Below are 20,205 nucleotides of genomic sequence, written 5' to 3'. Positions count from 1 at the left end.
ATCCCTTCTATTTAACTGTAATTTTATAACTTTATTCATTGCTAGCATGGTAAAATCCCCTCACTCCAAGAATCACTGTAAGAGTGGAAGAGTGACTAGGCATTCGAGACGCTATTAAAACGACTAGAATCAGCCGCTAGTTCTAGTTCAGAGTTGATATAATGGCCGAAAAGCAACCTATTTCCAAGGAAGAAGGCAATTGGCCGGAACTTTTAACAGACAGAGCCGGAGACGATAACCAAAGCAATGGCTTCTCTGCTCCTCCTCCTGTCACGAATATTAACGTGCCATTAACTGAAGGGATAGAGGAGATTGATCTATTGGCTCCATTGCCACCGCCTCCTGCCCTCCTAGATTTAGACATAACTGGTGTACAATCGACTTTTGTTCCTCCTGTTTTGAGTCAAGATGACACTACGCTATTGCCTAATACGATGAACGACCAGAATTTATTAACAGTTGATAGTACACAATCCTTTAATCTCAGCCCGTCTCAGTTCTCTCCTACTGGTGGGGCTGGTAATTTGTTGTCGTTATCACTCAGTCAAGATAATTGTCAATTACAAGATGATATTGCAGGTACCACTGCATTAGCAACTGATCTTTTAAGTTATCCGAATAGTCAGTCGTCTCAAACAATGTCCGATCCTTTAACATGGACTAGACAAACTGAAGATCTATCTACCGTGTTGTCACCAACCATTAGCAGTCAAGATACACCTGCTAATAATACGACTGCTTTAAGGAATCAAGAGCAATCACGTCCTTCAGTTAGTAATCCATCATTACTAGATATCACATCAAATCCTCCTCCAGAAAGTATTCCAGTATCTTCTACTCTTCCTATTTCTACATCATCAGTTCCCACAGCTGCTACTACTAGCAGTATAGTCATTAGTTCACTCGATCCTTCTATAACTGATCAAGAGATTATTGAACACATTACTACTGCATCCGTTACTAACATTAAAGCTTTATATCGTAACTCTCCTACTGTTTGTACCGTGACGTTTCCTGATATGGCTGATGCATTTAGTGCTACTGTGCTGTTGAATGGGCTGGAGATGAAGGGAGCATCCGTACAAGTGAAACTTAATGACACTTGCTCTCCTTCACCATCTAACAATTATGTTCACCAGAGGTATGTTAGTGTACGTGTGTAGCAAATAATAATACCTTTATGTATATAAAGATGTATTAATAGTAGTACTATGCTTATAGTAAGTGGTTGGCAAATGTGTTTGTTAGCTTATTTATAAGATAACTACCAGCATAAGTAAGGAGTAGATAGATTAATAGTTGTTTTGTGAACAAAAATTGAAACTTGAAAGCAATACATGTACATGTAGTTGTGGTTGAATTACATGTATTTTTAATACTCTTGAGCTATGTAAGTGTACATAATGTACTTCTTTATTTTATTATTAGGTTTGATATGTCGAGAGAATTGTATCAATGCTTTGGCAATGATGCTATGGAAGACATTAAAAGATTAGAGCAAAATGGTGGGCTCCTCACCTATTCACCTGGCTCCCTTTATATTGAAGCACCATCCCATGATCTAATTGACTCATTTAAGAGGAACACAATAGCTAAATATACTGAGAAATCTGTTGTACTAACAGAAATGCAGTGGGAAGAATTAATGATGAATGACGGAAAGAATTACATTGAGTTAGTTCGACCTTTTGAGACTAATTCTCACATCATTATATTCCCAATTCGTGATGGTGCCTGTAAGCTCCTTATCGTTGGCACTGTGGTTGCTGTAGAGTCAGCCTACACCTACTGCTGGAATAATCTAGCCAAAGACATTAGAGTTGAAAGGTAATGATAATCACTGTGTGTCATTTTACATTTACAATGTGCTTACATTTTGTTGTAAGACGCATAAAAATCATGTTGCATGTAGATCAATACATTGATATTTGCAGCATTTATTTTAAAGAGTCTTGACGAGACTATTATATATTACTATTATGCTGTTTTTCTAGGGTCAAACTTGAAGCATTAAAAGCATTCCATCCTAGTCTCTCTAATGATATTTTCATGCAATATCAAGTGGAACTTACTTATTCTAATGGAGGGATTTCACTCAATGGCTTGTCTCATAATGTACCACTAGCTCGTGCTGATGTGGAGAAGAGACTATTGGAATTAGTAAAATCTGCTCTTCCTCCGTTTAAGCCGATCCTTTTCCTCTCTTTTAAAAGGAAACTCTCCTCACTGAATCCTAAAACAGCAATCATTTCTAGCGACGGAGCTACTGATTACATTTGCTGCCGTAATGAAGAAAGCCTTCAAGAGATAATGAAGCTGATTCGTAAAAAGAAAAACAAAGAGATTACTTTATTGGGACCAGAAGCGCTGGAGAGAGTACGTTCAAAGCTTTTAACAGTGATCCAGCGAATCGAGCAAGATTGCTTGGTCGATATTTCAATAAAAACAAAGAATAGCAGTATAATAATTCATGGGTACGTCACTGCTGATCTCACTGATGCCAAGGAAAGGATCCAGGCTTTATTGAAGAGCTCTGAATTCGTACGTAGACCACTAGAGGCTCCTCCTGGTATTGCTTTGTATGTTCATCATTGCCTTTTCAAGCAACCAACTGAAGGTACTAAGCAACTATTGACTGGTTTAACATCTAAAGTCACTAGTTCAGAGGATGTCGTTTATTTTGAGGGACCTTGTGACGTCGTCAGTGAAACTGAAAAGAAACTTTTAGAGTATTTTGTCACGTCGGAACTAGAATCTAAGGAATTTCCCTTTTCCGCTGATTGTCGTTTTATCTCGCACATTGAGTCTGAAGTTCTTAGACAACTCCATCAAAAGAAAACCTTTACCCACGTCATCACTCGTCACAACAAGGAGGACTCCACCCAGCAGTCTGGCCGCTCCTCAAGGCAGGGTCGACATCATTCCTCATCATCTGAAGGTTCTTCAAAAGGATTTACGATATCGATTTATAGTACTAGCATTGAGGACTTTCAACATGTCTGCTCTGAAATGGAGGTGTGTTAGTTAGCATACAATGTACATGTATATGTATTGTGGATAGGATTGTAACTTTATGCCTATAAAAGTGATAAAAGAATATTGTAATTTGGCCCTCCTCTAAATGTGCATGTACATGTAGCAGCTTTGGTTAATTTACATGTGCTGTATTTTATGGTATAAATTTTTATATTTTTAGACTTTAAATCCTCACACCGAGTCAATCTCTGTATCTCCTAAATCAACGGATTATATCATGAAAAGGAAGCAAGAGTTTGAGAAAGCGCATTCAGTCAGAATATTTCTGCAAGGAACCTCAACCCAATCACCCAAAGTACTAGTACATGGCATAAGAGACAGTGATATCCTGGAATGCCAGGCACAAATTGAAGACTCAATTTTTGTGACTAAAACTATTGAAGTCACTGGATATCAGGTAGTCTATCTGAAGACGAAATGTCATGATAAGCTAGAGAAATTACAAGGGAAATGTCGTACTATCCAATTACCACAGCCAAGAGTGGAGGCTTACCAGTTCTCAAAGAAGTTTACTATTAGTGTGATGGGTAAGTCATCAGCCGTTGATGGAGTGTGTGACGAATTGAAGGAGTTTCTTTGTGACTTTACAGTCAATAAATTTGCTGTGACTACTACACAGAATGTCATTGCTCAGTGGAAGAAACGATGGGTACAAGTGAAGAAGGAATTAGAATCAGAGCATGAGATTATGCTTGAATTTTATGAAAAGGATGAAGAGAGAGAAGGAGATGAAAGGAGAGGAGGAAGAGGAAGGGGAAAACCAAAAGCACCAGGCAGACCTAATGAAGCCACCAGAAGACCGTCTACTGCCCCGAGTACAGAAATATCTGTAAATTTTACAGTTTATGGTTTAAGTAAAGAGTCTGTTGAAAAGGTTAGTAGCATTATTAAGACTCGTGAAAATGGAGAGACTGTGAAGCGCCAGATCCAAATCAAGGATAAGTATAGGCTACCAACTCGCATTGTTGAGCTAGCAAACTCACTGGATATTGCTAGTAGTGTCTGGCTACAAGTACAAGGAAAGAGTCTTACGGTGATTGGTCTTTGCTCAGCTCCTGAAGTGGTTGATTCTACTGTTGAGAAGATAACCAATCATTTGGAAGGTTCGTCTGAAGAGACAGTCACTTTGCAGTATAATGATGACTTTATTTCTGCTGTCATGACAAGTAAAGCTAAAATAGTTCTTAAAGAAGCTAGTAAGGCTGCTGAAAGAGAGAAAGTTAGAATTTCTTTGAATTTTAGTGACAAGCCTTTCGTTGTTTTTAAGTTTACTGGTCTAACAGAAAGTGTTCAGATCATCAAGAAATTAGTCGAAGAGGCCATTGAAGCTATTTCAGAAGGTAAATCCACGAAAACAATTGATGTGGATTATTATAAGGCTCCGTATTTTAAAACCCAAGAATTTGAAAAGTTTTCTGAACAAGTACAAGTCCAGTACTCGATTATAATTACCGCAAACAACAGAGTTGTTATTAGCAAGGAATTGAAGCCCGCCCCTTCTTCCCATTCCCTTCAAGTGTCAATCGTATCTGGTGACCTCTTGAGTGAAAATGTCGATGCCATTGTAAACGCAGCTAATGGGGATTTAAAACACATTGGTGGATTGGCAAAGAAAATATCAGACAAAGGTGGTGATGCAATTCAGACTGAGAGTAATAAATATGTATTTCTCAATGGCCCATTGCTACCTGGTAATGCAGTTTGTCTGGGTCCTGGCAAGCTGCCTTTTAAAAATATCATTCATGCTGTGTCTCCAAGATGGACTGGAGGCCTTTCAAATGAACAGGGTTTTTTAGAGCAGGCAGTATTAAATGTGTGCTTAGAAGCTCATAATAATCGTTTAACAAGTGTATCCATTCCAGCATTAGGAACTGGAGTGTTTTCAGTGCCTGGACCAGTCTGTGCATCAGCTTCTATTGCAGGCTTGATCAAGTTTTGTAAAACTGTCAGGTCCAGCTCACTTCTCTCTGTTCGTTTTGTTTTATTGCCTAGTCTAGTGGCTAATTTTGAAGCGGCTTTGAAAGCACAAAATCCTCAACCAATTCTTCCACAAGCTGTTCCTATTCAGTCTCCTCCATTAACTCAAGGGCAGCAGTTGATGTGGAGTTGGCGCGATGATGATAACTTGTTCAAACCTTATGATCAATATACTAATAGCCTCCTCAGTCAAAGGTATCAGCAAAACCCTTTAGCTCCTTGCCAGATAACGGTCAAAGGTACAATATACGAGATTGATTTTAAGAGCATGGTGCAAACGAATACGAGAACAAATTTCACGCGTAAAATTAAGTTGTCACAATCAAGAGATGAAGTGGAAGTAGTTGATGATACTGAGGAGACTGATGGATCACCAGGTGATACTGTTCAATGGTATTATTTCAATGATCAGCAGCAATGGACACTCTATGATGATCAGAGCTCAAGTCAGTTGGAATCATGGTATCAGAATAACTCACCTACAGGCCAGCTGGTCATTGGTAGGCACTCGTACACATTCGATTTTGAAAATATGCAGCAGAAAAATGCTAGCACTGGGAATGTACGAGCCATGAAACGATTGTGTCCATCAGATGATGATGATGATGATGGTGATTTAGGAGCTGTCAAGTGGTCCTTCAATAATGATAAAGGAGTATATCAGGAATATAGTGAAGAGCATGCACAACAGTTAGAGGAATGGTATCAGAGTGGTACAAGCGGTAGACTCAATATTAGAAAATTCACTTACTCGTTTGATTTTGAGAATATGACCCAGTGTAATACAAGGACCAATACAACTCGTAGTATCAAACGAGAAGGACCAGATGCTCCAGCTAGTAAAGCAACAGTGAGCAAAGTCCCAGTGACTCTCTGTGGCCCAAGGGAGCACATTGATAAAGCAGCATCGGTTCTGCAGAGTAAACTGGACAAATGCCTTTCTAATGATACACTTAAAATACCGTCCTCATCAAAGCAATTAGAGAGGTATTTGCATAACATAGCTACTCGGCATACCATTAAGCTTGATATAATTTCATCGTCTGAAAGTGCAAGGTCAGCTAGGCTTGTGGGTGTTACACACCTTGTTAAGGAAGCCCTGACAGAAATGCAGAAATGTTTGCTAACTCACATGGAAACTGCTAATAAAGGAATGACAGTACAGAAGCCTAAGGAATGGCAACCTCAACAAAAAACACTGGAAATATTTGTGGTAAAGGAAGGAACTAGAGAGTACCAGCATGTGGTGTCACAGTTCCAGAGAACAATGCCTCGTGTAACTGTTCATTGCATTGAGCGCATTCAGAATCAGTACTTGTGGGAAAAGTACTCAAACCATAAGGCAGCACTACAGAAGAAGAATGCTGGTCAAGTTAATGAGAAAGAGCTGTTTCATGGAACAAGGAACAATGACCCAAAGCAAATATATGATTCAGAGGAAGGCTTTGATATGAGGTTCAGTGCTAGTGGGATGTGGGGACAAGCTAATTATTTTGCTGTTAATGCCAGCTATTCTGATTCTTATGCACATGGTCCTTGTACCAAAGGAGGTAAACAAGTGAAGCAAATGTTTTTAGCTAAAGTTTTGACTGGAGTCACTTATCAATGTGCTTCTAATTCTAGCTTACGTATGCCTCCTGAAAAACCTTCATTTGTTCCAGCTGGCTCAGCATCTAATAACTTCCAATTAGGTCAAGTACGATATGATACTGTCAGTGGAAATACTCATGGATCTGATGTTTTCATGACTTATGACAACTTGAAAGCTTATCCTGCATATTTGATATCTTATGATTGTCCTCGACGCTTTTTTTAAATACTAGAGCTAGTACTATTTGTTTTGTGATATGCTGAAATTTGTTTTGCTTCTTTACAGTTTAGATATTATTGTGTGTAGTTGCTTTAGTTTATTAATACCGAATAAAATAATTTAAAAATCAACAGCTACAGAAATAACACTAATAATGGTCGGATATTTAATATGTAATGAGATAAGCTGGATATGATTTATCATGCTCATAAACAATATAAATATTAGTCTTTTTAGTAAAACCTTTCACTGAATCATAACGAACTGTTTTATCAGCAGGATTCTTTGGAGGAGGCATTTTAAGCTTCTGTGGCTGTAACTCAATTGCATCTCCAGTAAGAACACGGACTAGGAACATCTGCTTACCCAATGATGATTGATACTTGTAATCATCTGAATAAGATGCTTTATCTGCAAAATAACTACCATTGCCCCACATTCCAGAAGAAGAGAAACGAAAGTCACATCCTTTCTCAGAATTATAAACCTCTTGAGGTCTTGTTTCTCTAGTTCCATGAAAAAGCCACTTTTCGTTTTCCATTCCTCTGTTTTTGCTTTTTATCCTCTCCCTACAGAGACAGTAGTGCCTCCAAAGCCACTTGTTCTGAATACGCTCAATCCTTTTCAATGACACTAACATTGTTTCGCTCCACTTTCTTTGAACAAAATTCCATTCCTCTGTGCCTCTGTGAACTTGAAATACTTCAACATCATTTTCCTGTGGTGCCCATTCTGGTGGAACTTCCTCTTCGCTAATAAAACTGATCAAGCTGACTGCCTCTTCTAACAATACTTTGTCTGCATACTGGTTCACTCCAGTAACTCTGTGACAGTCCACTTCCACACAATACTGTGCTAGGCGATACTCTAATAACTGTCGATTAACTTTAGGAGGTAAAGAAGATGACTTTAGTTTCTCCTGAAAAAAGGAATGAAGTGATTTCTCTACAGCATCAATGTCAGACTGATACCCAGTAATAATCAAATTGATTTCTGGTGACAAGAAAGGAGGCGTTATTGGCGGATCACGTTTTATAGGACGATTTGACTTTTTTGTTAGATTCCATTCCAATCTCGACTGAAAATTGAAGTAGCATTCGCAATCGTCACCATCAACAAGAACAGAAACAGGTTCAAATTTATGTGTTTTATAACAGTGTTCTATCAAACTAGATATTTCATCAGAATACGAGACAAATCCAAAATCATCATCTTGATGATACAGCCATGTCGGTTTGATATCCTCAGATTTCATAGGATATACAAAACCATCGGGCCCGATGGCTTGCTTGGTTTCAAGATTGACTTTAAAAGTCTGACCATGATTTTGTACTTCAAGAGTTGTTTGTGAGCTTTCATTAAACAAGTCATCTGTCTCATCAGATACTTTATACCATATCCCATTGCAATTTTGAATACACCATTCTTGTTTGAGAGATTCCCTTTGTTGAAGTAGATTTGCTTTGTACAGATGATATAAAGTAAGATTCTTATCACCTATGGCAGTTTTAAGTTCTGAAACAACTGTCTCACACATTAATGGCTCTTTACTCCCTAATTTAACAAATCGAATCTCAACTAAATTTTCTTGACTGATATCTTCAAGTTTCTTTGTGAAACTTTCCTCTAAAAGTAAAGGAGCAAAGATGGCCTTCATCGGGAATGTTTTTGATTTTAATTTAGATGTAAAGCTTTGGAATTTTTCTTTAAGACGGTCAATGATCACTTCAACTTGATGCTTCTCACCAGTGACTATAATTTTCTGCTTATCAGGTGATACACTGATACAATTGCTTCCAATTATTTTAAAGTTTTTCGACTCTTTCATTACAAACAAAGGACTGACAGACATACCTTCAGTTAGTTGCTGGCTCTTTATAGGAGTTGGAAGAGTCGCTCCTTTTGTATTCTTTGGAAGTGATTTTGAATCCTGTTTGGACGCAGTTGCAGCTGCTGCAAAAGAGAATGAATGAACTGAACTTGAAGCTGCACTTGACTCTGTTACTGGTGTATTGGGAAATCTCGTTATTTTTCCCATTGACTTAAAAGGATTGTCTGAACCAAATAATGATTCATTGGGTAATGCCGATATTTTATTTCCTAGGTTAGGCTCGGACCATACGGTGCCCTCCTTTTCTTTGGTGGGTTTAGAAATAGGTTTTCTTTTTGACTGGATAGCAGGTGGATTGTCGTTAGCTCTTGTCTTGACCTGTGGTGTAGCTTTAACAGGTGAAACTCTTGTAACAGCTGGCTTAGGAGAAGAACCTGGAAGAGGACATGACATAGATTTATTGGTAGAGTGAGGCATAGTCCCTGGTTTAATATTAGGATTTGTAGCAGTAGGGGTAGTATTAGAACGGCTAGGAATAGAAGGTGATTGCTTAGACATTGGAGATCTTTTAGTAATTGGTAAAGAAACACTGTCGTCTTCCGATTCATCATCAATATAGTCAGGCAATTCGTCCGTAGAGTCTCTTGATCTCTTTCTTTTAGCCAAAGTAACAGGAAAATTTGACAAGTGTTCAAGATTCAGACTTGGCTTTGAAGGTTTTGATAACGAAAGACCTTCTTTTAAAGGTTGAAAGAGAGAGTTTCCTCCATCGCCTTTGGCTGCCATTTTAATGCACTGACACGCCCATAAAAGAGCACGCCCATGAAATCAACCCATGTGAACTCACAAAATTTTTAAACAAAATTAATAGGGAATGCAATAAGAACATAGTAGCAATGAATTATATTGCAGTTTCTTTTGTTAGATTTAGATTTCTATGTTTCTTTGGACGTCTTAGTTTTATATAATTTGGATCATCATTCTCTTCATCGTTACCTTCTCGTACATGATGATATTTTCTTTTCAACCTATAGCATTACAAAATAATTACACTCTTTAAAGCATTATCATACCTCCTGGTTTTTCTACGCATCCAAAAGCACACTAAAGTTACAGTAATTATAGTGAACACCAGCATTCCAAGTACTAAAAGCCCTGCAGTTACTCCAATGGCTGTGTATTGACTTGTATTTGAGTCTACACCAAGCAATGTGGGATAACCAGTAGGTGTTTCGTGAAGCTGGCATTGAGACTCATCAGTATAAAACCTACACACTGACAATATTTCAAGTTGTAGTCCATCAACGACAATTTTTGGATTGGTGGCTACCCATTTTTTGACTGTTTCAACTAGTTCAGTGCTGTTGACTGACACAGTGCCGATTAAAGCTGTTCTGTATCCAATGAGTGTGCTGTTGTCATTACTGCAGAGCTCAAAGTGACTGTCAAATATGTAGTTTTGATCAATAGGGCAATTGCAATGGAGCAGAAGGTAGTGAAGCAGCGTTTCATCAAGTTTGGATAATTTGGTTTGAGTATTACTTTGCTAGAATTTAGGAGAAATCATAGTTAATCAAATGCTGTTAATTATTGCATACTGAAATTTGACCAAATATTATGTAGAATCTATCCATTTTTGAGCAACTTAAAAATTTGTAAAAAATTAAATTTTGATATGAATCAGTTCAAACTTTCTACGCAACATAAGTACATGTATATGTATCAGAAAAAGTTATAAAAATGAAGAATTCTCTCCTTTTCAATTTTGGTGAAATTTGGCTTGAGACTCTGTACTATATAGTACAGGGAATTTTGTCTGATTTTGGAGTAACTTTAAAAATTTGGAAAAAATCCAAATGTGATCGGAATCAGCTTAAACTTTCTACGCAACATAAGTACATGTATATGCATCAGAAAAGGTTATTAAAATGGAGAATTTTTCCCTTGTCATTTTTGATGAAATTTTGGCTTGAGGCCCTGTACTATAGTACAGGGACTTTTGCCTGATTTTGGAGTAACTTTAAAAATTTGTAAAAAAATCCAATTGTGATTGGAATTGGCTCAAACTTTCTACGCAACATAAGTACATGTATATGCATCAAAAAAAGTTATAAAAATGAAGAATTCTTTCCTTTTCAATTTTGGTAAAATTTGGCTTGAGACCCTGTACTATAGTACAGGGAATTTTGTCCAATTCTGGAGTAACTTTAAAAATTTGCAAAAAAAATCCAAATGTGATTGGAATCAGTTCAAACTTTCTACGCAACATAAGTACATGTATATGCATCAGAAAAAGCTATAAAAATAAAGAATTCTTTTCTTTTCAATTTTGGTGAAATTTGGTTGAAGTCGCTGTACTATAGTACAGATACTTTGCCACCTGATTTTTGAGCAACTTAAAAATTTGTAACAAATCTAACTTTTGATTGAAATCACTTAGCTCAAACTTCATAAGAACATGTATATGCATCATAAAAATTGTATAAATGGAGCTGTATTTTTGCAGTGACTGGCAGTATTATGCATGTGTGCACTTACAGTCCATTCTGAACAGTTTGCTACTCCTTTCAAGTAAAGTACTACTTTACTGTGCTCATACACTGTAGTACAACATAAAATTAATATTTCTATAGTAATATCTTTACCGTTAACAAGTAAGAGTGGTGATACTTTTCCTTCACCAGCAACAGTAGAAGCAGAAATTGAGATACAATAATTTTTTGATGGCTCTAACTGTGAGAATGTGTATGAAATCCTCTCTTTGGCTACCATTGCTTTCTGCTCTGATACAGTAATATTACAATAATCGATGGAGATTGAGATCATTATTGTATAGTTTGTTACAAAGCCCCGGCTTTCTTTCAAGCTTAGTTCTAACCAGCTAATATGTATAGATACAGGAGTATCCTTGTATGCAGAGACTATTTGAGGACTAACACTAGGAGCTAAGTTACATTATATTAAATATACATGTAATACAATGTAATTTATACTTGTTTCTTCTGTATAGAATATCTTAGTAGCTGTAGCACCTTTACCAACACTAGTCTTAGCAGTGATATTGACTGAATAGGGCACATATGGTTCTGTAGTGAGTGATAAGTATCAAAAATACTAACTATAATGCAATCCACTAACCAAGGTCTGTTATATAAGCTAATAAAGGATCTCCAAGGAGTATTCTCTTATTTGTTGCAAACCTGCTGTCACTTGTTAGACTACTGACTTGCAAATCATAGTCAGTTATGATACCATTAGGGAGTAATGGCTCATTCCATGTTATTTTAACTGTTGTATTTAGCAGGACTTGGACATTAATGTTTTGAACAGGACCAGGCACTAAAATGATTCAAATGAAAAATAATAGAGTTGATATTGCATTGATTGTACCTCCTTCATTTGTCCTATTATAAATATAGCTTGAGTAAGGTCCTTCTCCACCTCTAGTTGTAGCTGAAAGACTTACTCCCACTGACTGGTAAGGTGACAACCATTGGAGTATATACTGATTATAATGACTGTTAATAGTTGTAGCTGAAACTTCACTCCCATTAGTATAGTCAATATGAAGAGTGTAGTAATCAATGATCCCATTTTTAATCAGTGGGGGCGTCCATTGCAATAACATTTCACTGGAGCTGAGTGATATTAGACTGACATTGTGTGGAGAATCATCTGGTGCTATAATAAAGAAAATTATTAAAAAATATTTTATTTTGTGCATGAATCACTTCATACTACATGGTTGGCTTACCATCTTGCATTGTCATTGAATCAGTACAGTTTGTAGGACCAATGTCCAAGCCCCATTCTGGAGTGATACAGCAAGTATAATTAGTGAATGGAGTGAAGGAATGCACTGTGCCATTAGTTTTAGGACCAATAATAGCAGACTCAATAGAGTACTGTTCCTCCTTTTTGTTGCATATGATTGAGAGTCCAGTGAAATTACCATCATCTTCATAATCAAATGGTAGTATCCATGACAATGTAAGTGATCTACTGCCAGGAATTACAGTAATATTTGTAACAGAACCTGTAATGGTAATGTCATTTATAATAATACATTGCAATTAGGTCTCCTTACTCAAGCAACGGAGTCCATCACGAGATATTATATCATTTTTATCAAAACAAGAGCAAAGAAATAATCCATCAATGTTGATGCACCTGTCTTCACAATTGTCTTGTTGTTCCTCACATTCATTGATATCTACACAAAAACAATTAAACATGCATTATTTTATTGAGAACAAGCCAGCACATCCAATACCAATATCACAGTCTTCCCCAGTCCATCCTGGTCCACATGTGCAGGTGTCAGGAGCTGAGCAGACCATATTCTCATCACATGTATCATTGCATATTGCTGTAAGGTATTATATTAAGTCAGTTAAATGAATTTAATAGCTTACGGTTACAGGTAGGATATCCAGGTCCATACCCAGGGCAGCACTTGTATGACATTATGTACTGGGACACGTATATTATGTGACTTTCTCCTCTGCAGTTAAATTCACAAGGTGCATGTGTGGTTTATAAGTAAAGGACTTACGCATCGCATGTAAACCAGCACAAAAATCCACAGCAAGTTGTGTTGGTGTAAAATGACACCATGCTAACATTAGCGACAGAGGTTGTGGTTTGCAAGCATGCTGAACATGATTCTGGTCTGTAATATAGAATATAAGTACTGTAGCTTTATCTGGTCCGACTGACTTACACTGTTGTGGCAAAAACAAGAAATAACAGAAAAGCAATTTGTGCCATGTTGACACCAGCCCCGCCCTTAGCCTGCTGTGCATCTTCAGCCCCGCCCTTAACCTCATTCATAATGGCTGCATGCTTCACCATAATTCATTGACATCAGCCATCAAGATCAGCAGTTCCCCAACCTTTACATTAGCAGCTTACAAATTTAAAAAAAACTAAATTAATGGCAAAAATAGAAGAATCTAATGCTAATTTACTATTCTATTGTTCTCATGGTTTATGTAACTCATTCAGGTGTAGTCTCGCCGGGCGGGGCGAGACTAATTCAGGTGCAGATTTCTTATATTTTTTTAATTTTTCAATTATTGCTTCATATTTGATTTTAACATAGGTCCTATAGAATTAATCGGAATACTTAAAAATAACTTTGATACAAAACTTACTCTCCCACCAAATGATTACTAGTAATTTCCTGTACTATATCAACTATCTTTTCAGCAAATGGTTTATTATATCCATTATTACCAGTACACAATTCTCCCTCTCCTAGTTCCATTGTTGTGTAAATAGAGAGAGTATTGGCATTGGTGCATTCAAGATCTTGATATGCACATACGTGTGATCCTAAACTTTCTACCATTGATGATCCAGAGAGCACAATTTTCAAGTCTGAATACGGAGTCCCCCTCTATTATACATACAATTTCAGTTAGATTTAATTTGAACACTTACCACCTCATTAGCTACTTCATTACCTATGCTATCGAGTATACCCTTCCAGTATGTGTCTTCTCGTCTTGTCTCTGATGTACCATCTTTTATTTCTATCCACACAATGTCAGGTCTAGTTGCTGATTGGATTAGATATGCTGGAATTGATATGTTGTGAGTAGATCTAGCTCTAAAAAGTTGCAGGAGGCTTAGGGATGCATTGCCCTTTGCATAAGCCCTTGAAAACATAGAAGGCTTCAACCTTGAAAAGAGCATAAATTGAGCCATTTCTCCTGTATGATCCCCTTGTTGACAAGAAATAATGTAAAATTGTATTACAATAGTAAAAGGGGGTGGAGGCTGTGCAGCTGTTATTATCACCATTACTCCACACCCTCCCTCTCGATCTCCCCCAATGTTGCTCCGTCCCTATTGTCCCTATAGCTATATTGCCCCATTCTGTCGTACCTCCTCCTATCGCCTCTCCTTCCTTCCATCTACCATTAGACTCTGGAGCTCTCTCCCAAGTAACATCAAAAAATCAACCTCTATATATCTCTTATCTTAAATTCTATCTGGATTGTAAATTTTGATTTAGCTATTGATTTTTATGTTATCACCTCATCATGTATACATATTTATTCTTTTTTCAATTAGCATCAGCTATTTATTCTTCCAAAAAAATCAATTACCAACTAAATGTCATAACAAGTAATATTAATCAGGACCATGTAACATGATAAAGATTTCTCTCTTTGCTCAGTTTTATGGTAATATGGCATTGATAGCTCTCCCTAACATTTGGCCACATTCCCCAAGGCTCAAAAATCTTTACTCTTTCTCCAGCTCTCCAAGCAGCCACTGGAATCAGATGCTGCTTAATATTACGCATGTGCATCTGACAATCTTCAAGCATTAGATCACAGTCAACAAGCTTCATGACTGTAACGCACACTTAGTGACTATAAAGATATGATTTTTGAAATATGCTGAAGGGCAAAAATTAATGAATAGAAGAATAAAATGTAAGTAGATGTAACAATAGCTACATAGAAAAAAATGAAGAATCCACTACAGTTTAAGTAACTACAATTACTCCTTCAGGTGCAGATTTCTTTTGATTGTTTGCCTTTTTTAGTATTATAGCGTCATATTTAATTTTAACATAGGTCCTACAAAATTAATCCAATACTAAAAAATTAACTTTAACATAATAACTTACTCTCCACTCAAATGTTTATAGGTACTTTCTATTACTTGATGTATTATCTTTTCAGCAAGTGATTGATATTCTCCATAATTACATATTTCTCCCTCTCCTGGTTCTGCTGACAATGTTGTATAAATAGAGAGAGTATTGGCATTGGTGCATTTAAGATCTTGGTTTGGGGTACGTACGTGTGATCCTAAACTTTCTACCATTGATGATCCAGAGAGTACAATTTTCAAGTCTGAATACGGTGTCCCTCTCTAGTCTAACGTATATATGCAATTTCAGTTAGATTTAATTTGAACACTTACCACCTCATTAGCTACGTCACCACTTATGCTATCGAGTACACCCTTCCAGTATATGTCTTCTCGTCTTGTCTCTGATGTACCATCTTTTATTTCTATCCACACAATGTGAGGTCTAGTTGCTGGTTGGATTACATATGCTGGAATTGTTACCACGTCCTTATGAGCCATTTTCTTATGATGCCCAGATATCAAATATCATGTGATGATGTGAAAGGGTGGTTCTGTTATCATTCAGTTATCATCATACTACAAGTTATTTTAATAGAAACCTTTTAAAAAATTATTTTTAATAATCACAGCATTTTACTATTAATCGGGTCTAATGTGAAGAAGAGTTCTTTCTCTGCTTTGATGGCATTGATAGCTCTCACTAACATTTGGCCACGTTCCCCAAGGCTCAAAAATCTTTACTCTTTCTCCAGCTCTCCAAGCAGCCACTGGAATCAGACGCTGCTTAATATTACGCATGTGCATCTGACAATCTTCAAGCATTAGATCACAGTCAACAAGCTTCATAACTGTAACATCAGCAATAGCTCCTGGCGTAAGTGAACCAATCATCTTCTCTCTGTTGATCAATTTAGCTGGGGTGAATGTAACAGCTTTAATGACATCAAAAAGTGGCATGCCTAAATGTAGCAGTTTTGTCATTACAGTTGTAAGGTCATATGCAGGACCATCCATTGACTCAGTATGGAGGTCAGTACTGATTGTGTCAGGCCATAGATTCCCTGTCTTGATGGCTAGCTCAGCTACTGTCCAACTGAATGAACCCATTCCATGGCCTATATCAAACTTGACACCATTTTCTTTTGATTCAAGGACAACAGGATCAATAGATTTGGTCGATGGATCGATGATAGTTGACTGAAAACCATGATACATGTGTGTTAGGATATCGCCATTCCTCAAACTTCCAGGGACACCCAATTCTACATGGAAGTGCATACATAACTGTACACATTGTCTTTAATACTTACCCTCTCCTACACCTTTATGAGGTAAGGTTGAGAACGAATAATGAACCATAAGAGGAAGTTTAATTTTTTCAGTAATCAAGAGAGCTCGTCTATAGTAAAATAATTTAAAAATAGCGTGATTTGTCTAGTCTAGATTTGTCTTAAAGTACCTTAGTGCCTCAGCTTCATTATGTCCTTGCTTAGCAATATTCTCAGAGAGACGAATCTTCATACCAACTATGGTATCAGGGTTTGCTTTCGCACATTCCAAACATTCGTCTTCATTCACGTCATCTATTGACTCCAGCTCACCAGGTAAATCTGCTATTTAACAAAATAATAATTGTTTTAACTATGAGATGGAGAAATTTATAATCTAACCTGTAGCACAGCCTGCCGTTTCTAGCCCAACCCTTGAGACATGAAGTAAACTAAAGATACGAGTTTTCCTTGTCTTGCAATAAGCGAGAAACTTAGAAAAGCTCTTTGCACCTGCAGAAACATGACAGATAACACTACAGCAAGGTTTGCCCTTAAGGCACTGCCAATATGGCAATTTAATACAGTTTGCACAACTCATGACTGCCCATACTTTATACCTGCACTCCCAGCATCGACTACGGTAGTGACTCCTCTAGGAAGGCAATACTTGTCAGGATCTATCCCAAGAGAAGACCCACCAGGGAAACAATGAACATGCATATCAATCAGGCCTGGACAGACAATACAGCCTGAGGCATCAAAAACACTGCACTCCAAGGGAGGCTCAATACTAGATTGTACAGTTGTTACTAATCCATTTTCCAAGAGAACATCTAATTGCATTTGCATATCATTAGCTGGATCAATAACAAAACCATTCTTTATGAGAACAGCCATATTTGCACCCCAGCCACACCTCTTTTAATACTGCAATAATTATTTAATTGATGAGACAAAATCAATGAATACATGTACATGCAAATGTTTTATCAAGTGTGGTTCTGTTCCGATCCGTTAGCTGGCATCGGAGGTGTCACGTGATTGATACACCACACCTCTCTCTCTCAACTCGTCCAGTATATCTTCAGGCAGTTCTCCTGACACTGATACTGCATAGCATCCTTTAGTGAACTTATCTAGGAAGAAATAAAAGCAAATAATCCTCTCACACTCATAGAGACATTTGATTAATGTACACTTACTTATTCTCTGCCATTTTGCTACCCAACTGTCTTCGTTACTCATCATTGATATTAGCCTAAAGCAAGAGCAGTCAATTAGTGGTTTATAAAATCGTCCCTTTTAAAACATATGTAGAGTATCATGACTCACCCATCAAAGTTAGGACTTGTACAGTCATTAACTCGACCCCTGTTCCCTTTCAAGTGAATGTATCTCTCGCAATTGTCACAACCATTGTAAAGAAACTGATCAAACGACTAAAGTAAAAATTTATAATAACTACTTAAAAATTTTCTTGACTACCTTAACCATAGAGCACAGCTTGCAAGCTCTTAAGCCACGAAGATCTTTAGGGACAGAATCGAGAGACATCTTGTTGTAGGTGTGGTTATTACTTTAGCCCCGCCCTTGTGAAAAGGTGTGGTTCTAATAAGACGTGGGTGGAGCTCTAATTAATTTTATGCTGCCTGTGCCAGTGTGCCTGACCAGTACCTGTGACTTTGTGATGAGCAACATTCCTATGATTCCTTCTCTTAGCTCAAGTAGTAGTAGTAGTAGTACCAGGGCAAGTTTTGGCAGAGTATGTGAACTATGTTATAGACGAGCACCTTGGGATCTATTGTTATTGACGGAGAGTCTTAAGTGTCGCTCTGCTGCTGAACATAATCGTCCGCGACATGTGCTAGTAACAGAGCATAAAGGCGTACTGGTAAGAATAAGGCAACTACCGCTGGTCTACCATACTCATTTAAAACTACCACTCCGGTTGAGGCCGTCTCCACGCTATTTTAGAACGTGCTACATGGCTGGATTGGGTTGTCCTGGTGTAGAGGATTGTCATTGGCCTCATAGCAAAGCAGAGAAAAGAGTATGGAAAAATTTGTCACTCGATTGTAGTAAAGGCTTACACAGTGAAAAGGTAAATGAATAATAGGCCACATTTTACACAGAAACTACTATACCGCAATGTGCAAACATTTCCTTTGCATATGCACCTGTTATTTACATAACATTTTCCTTTAACTGCCTATGCTGCCTATAACTGTTATTATTTCAAGACAATGCATGCTGGCTCATATTTATAAGATCTGCATGCACGGCAACTCTATCATTAATTTTTATTTTCATTTTCAGAATAGTTCTCTAAAAGACATACCCAACTCCCCTGATTTGTCTAGTGACATGACCTTACCTATTAAACTAGAAAACTACAAGACAAAATATAAATCCTTGCTCTTTCATGAGGAAGAAGAGCATAAGAATATCATTGATGAAATGTAAGTAGAGTTTTTCAAATGATTGGTTACATCCTCTAACTTATGCATGCAAAGAATTTGAGCTGATTCAGTGATTCTGATTAACTAAATTATGATCAATTTTACATAATTACATATGTATGTGTCTAATTCAAACACTATTTTGTAATTGTAAGCTTTTAGTTTGTTTTCTTGTCTTTCTTTTATGTTTTCATTCCTATGTCACTATAGATTAAACAGAATGGAAAAAACATACATCATTGTCACATATAGGCCACGTCAATTAGCTCAAGATAATTTTGCTCTATCTGCTTTTGTTGAAGGCCTTGATATTAGTCAAATGACTTATGCCGCTCAAATGAGAAATCGGCTAACTATTATGAGTACGAATTCTTGTATCATTTGTGAAGCAGTTTATGGCTACAAAATTTCTCAAGATGTACTTTCTATTTCCTTTGATTCAGAGAATGCAGCTAAATTTATGAGATTTTATCCAAAGACTCAATTTAAAATCAAGTTTGAAGTCAATCGTTGTTTATTTGAAAGTCTTCACAATGTTTTGACATGTATAACTGATGATGCACTAAAAAGAATAATCCCTTCACCTGATGATTTTAAACCTTTTAGCCTCGAACATTTAGAAATTGATGCTAATTTAAACAAAGATCAAATATATGGCCTAAAATTGATACTGCACACCAAATCACAAGCTCCAATTCTGATACATGGTCCTTCTGGCTGTGGAAAGACGCATCTGCTTTGTGTTGCAGCAAAGTTCATTATTAAAGATGAGTCGATCACGCGTATTTTACTATCTTGTCATCATCATTGCTCTGCCGATAGAATTTTTAAAGAATATTTTTTAGATATGCCAAATGATGCAACAGTTGTTAGAATTATCCAAGAGAAGTGTTGCTCCTCGACCCCAAATGAGTTTCAGTTTAATATATCAGACTGTAGCAAAACCTCATTTATTAATCATTTTTCCAAAGAGACAAAGTTAATAGTAGTCACTGCATATGACACTGCTCTCAAAATATCGAATGTAGCTCCTAAAGGTTTCTTTACTCATATCTTCATTGATGAGGGAGGCCAGGCAAGAGAAATAGATACGCTTGCTCCTCTTCTTTTAGCAAATAAGGACACACATCTAGTAATTGCTGGAGAACTACATCAGGTATGAATCTCTACACTTACAGTGCATGCATACGTCAGACATGGGTAATC

General features: G+C 37.1%; 6 protein-coding genes across 8 annotated transcripts; 2 read left to right on the top strand and 4 right to left on the bottom strand.

Moving 5' to 3' along the window:
* Positions 1 to 7: 7 nt before the first annotated feature.
* Positions 8 to 6,925, top strand: LOC109583796 (uncharacterized). The gene is made up of 4 exons (XM_019999268.1): positions 8 to 1,141; positions 1,429 to 1,827; positions 1,995 to 3,015; positions 3,197 to 6,925. The coding sequence occupies exons 1-4, from the start codon at positions 162 to 164 to the stop codon at positions 6,827 to 6,829; spliced, it is 6,033 nt and encodes a 2,010-aa protein (XP_019854827.1). The 5' UTR covers positions 8 to 161; the 3' UTR covers positions 6,830 to 6,925.
* A 33-nt stretch (positions 6,926 to 6,958) lies between these two features.
* On the bottom strand, positions 6,959 to 9,471 carry LOC109583797 (uncharacterized). Its single transcript, XM_019999270.1, has one exon. It carries the CDS (start codon positions 9,438 to 9,440, stop codon positions 6,990 to 6,992), a length of 2,451 nt encoding a protein of 816 aa, XP_019854829.1. The 5' UTR covers positions 9,441 to 9,471; the 3' UTR covers positions 6,959 to 6,989.
* A 28-nt stretch (positions 9,472 to 9,499) lies between these two features.
* Positions 9,500 to 14,347, bottom strand: LOC109583795 (neural cell adhesion molecule L1-like protein). Its single transcript, XM_019999265.1, has 16 exons — positions 14,100 to 14,347; positions 13,811 to 14,055; positions 13,625 to 13,761; positions 13,378 to 13,563; positions 13,210 to 13,326; positions 13,070 to 13,158; positions 12,928 to 13,023; positions 12,742 to 12,867; positions 12,409 to 12,690; positions 12,045 to 12,335; positions 11,793 to 11,993; positions 11,648 to 11,740; positions 11,300 to 11,599; positions 11,193 to 11,254; positions 9,728 to 10,200; positions 9,500 to 9,682 (listed from the first exon to the last, which is right to left on the bottom strand). Exons 4-16 carry the CDS (start codon positions 13,506 to 13,508, stop codon positions 9,556 to 9,558), a joined length of 2,388 nt encoding a protein of 795 aa, XP_019854824.1. The 5' UTR covers positions 13,509 to 13,563; positions 13,625 to 13,761; positions 13,811 to 14,055; positions 14,100 to 14,347; the 3' UTR covers positions 9,500 to 9,555.
* A 702-nt stretch (positions 14,348 to 15,049) lies between these two features.
* Positions 15,050 to 17,474, bottom strand: LOC100632126 (deacetylase Atu3266-like). Of its 3 annotated transcripts, none has more exons than XM_019999266.1 (6): positions 17,158 to 17,474; positions 16,940 to 17,050; positions 16,729 to 16,882; positions 16,580 to 16,668; positions 15,301 to 16,531; positions 15,050 to 15,250 (listed from the first exon to the last, which is right to left on the bottom strand). In XM_019999266.1, exons 1-5 carry the CDS (start codon positions 17,435 to 17,437, stop codon positions 15,909 to 15,911), a joined length of 1,257 nt encoding a protein of 418 aa, XP_019854825.1. In that variant the 5' UTR covers positions 17,438 to 17,474; the 3' UTR covers positions 15,050 to 15,250; positions 15,301 to 15,908. The 3 variants fall into 3 exon arrangements, with proteins under 3 accessions (XP_019854825.1, XP_003388250.1, XP_019854826.1); XM_003388202.2 differs by having other exon boundaries at positions 15,050 to 15,553; positions 15,600 to 16,531; XM_019999267.1 differs by having other exon boundaries at positions 15,050 to 15,548; positions 15,600 to 16,531.
* On the bottom strand, positions 17,473 to 18,137 carry LOC100640885 (transcription elongation factor SPT4-A-like). Its single transcript, XM_003388186.3, has 4 exons — positions 18,026 to 18,137; positions 17,873 to 17,979; positions 17,743 to 17,798; positions 17,473 to 17,676 (listed from the first exon to the last, which is right to left on the bottom strand). Exons 1-4 carry the CDS (start codon positions 18,092 to 18,094, stop codon positions 17,555 to 17,557), a joined length of 354 nt encoding a protein of 117 aa, XP_003388234.1. The 5' UTR covers positions 18,095 to 18,137; the 3' UTR covers positions 17,473 to 17,554.
* A 32-nt stretch (positions 18,138 to 18,169) lies between these two features.
* LOC105313558 (putative helicase mov-10-B.1) lies at positions 18,170 to 20,181 on the top strand. Its single transcript, XM_011407087.2, has 3 exons — positions 18,170 to 18,641; positions 18,857 to 18,999; positions 19,210 to 20,181. The coding sequence occupies exons 1-3, from the start codon at positions 18,183 to 18,185 to the stop codon at positions 20,159 to 20,161; spliced, it is 1,554 nt and encodes a 517-aa protein (XP_011405389.2). The 5' UTR covers positions 18,170 to 18,182; the 3' UTR covers positions 20,162 to 20,181.
* Positions 20,182 to 20,205: the final 24 nt, after the last annotated feature.

Source organism: Amphimedon queenslandica, unplaced genomic scaffold, assembly GCF_000090795.2.
Source record: "Amphimedon queenslandica unplaced genomic scaffold, v1.1 AMPQUscaffold_13281, whole genome shotgun sequence".
In the NCBI taxonomy this organism is placed as follows: domain Eukaryota; kingdom Metazoa; phylum Porifera; class Demospongiae; order Haplosclerida; family Niphatidae; genus Amphimedon; species Amphimedon queenslandica.
Note: the sequence above shows the minus strand (reverse complement) of the source record. Positions and strands in the feature narration are given on the sequence as shown.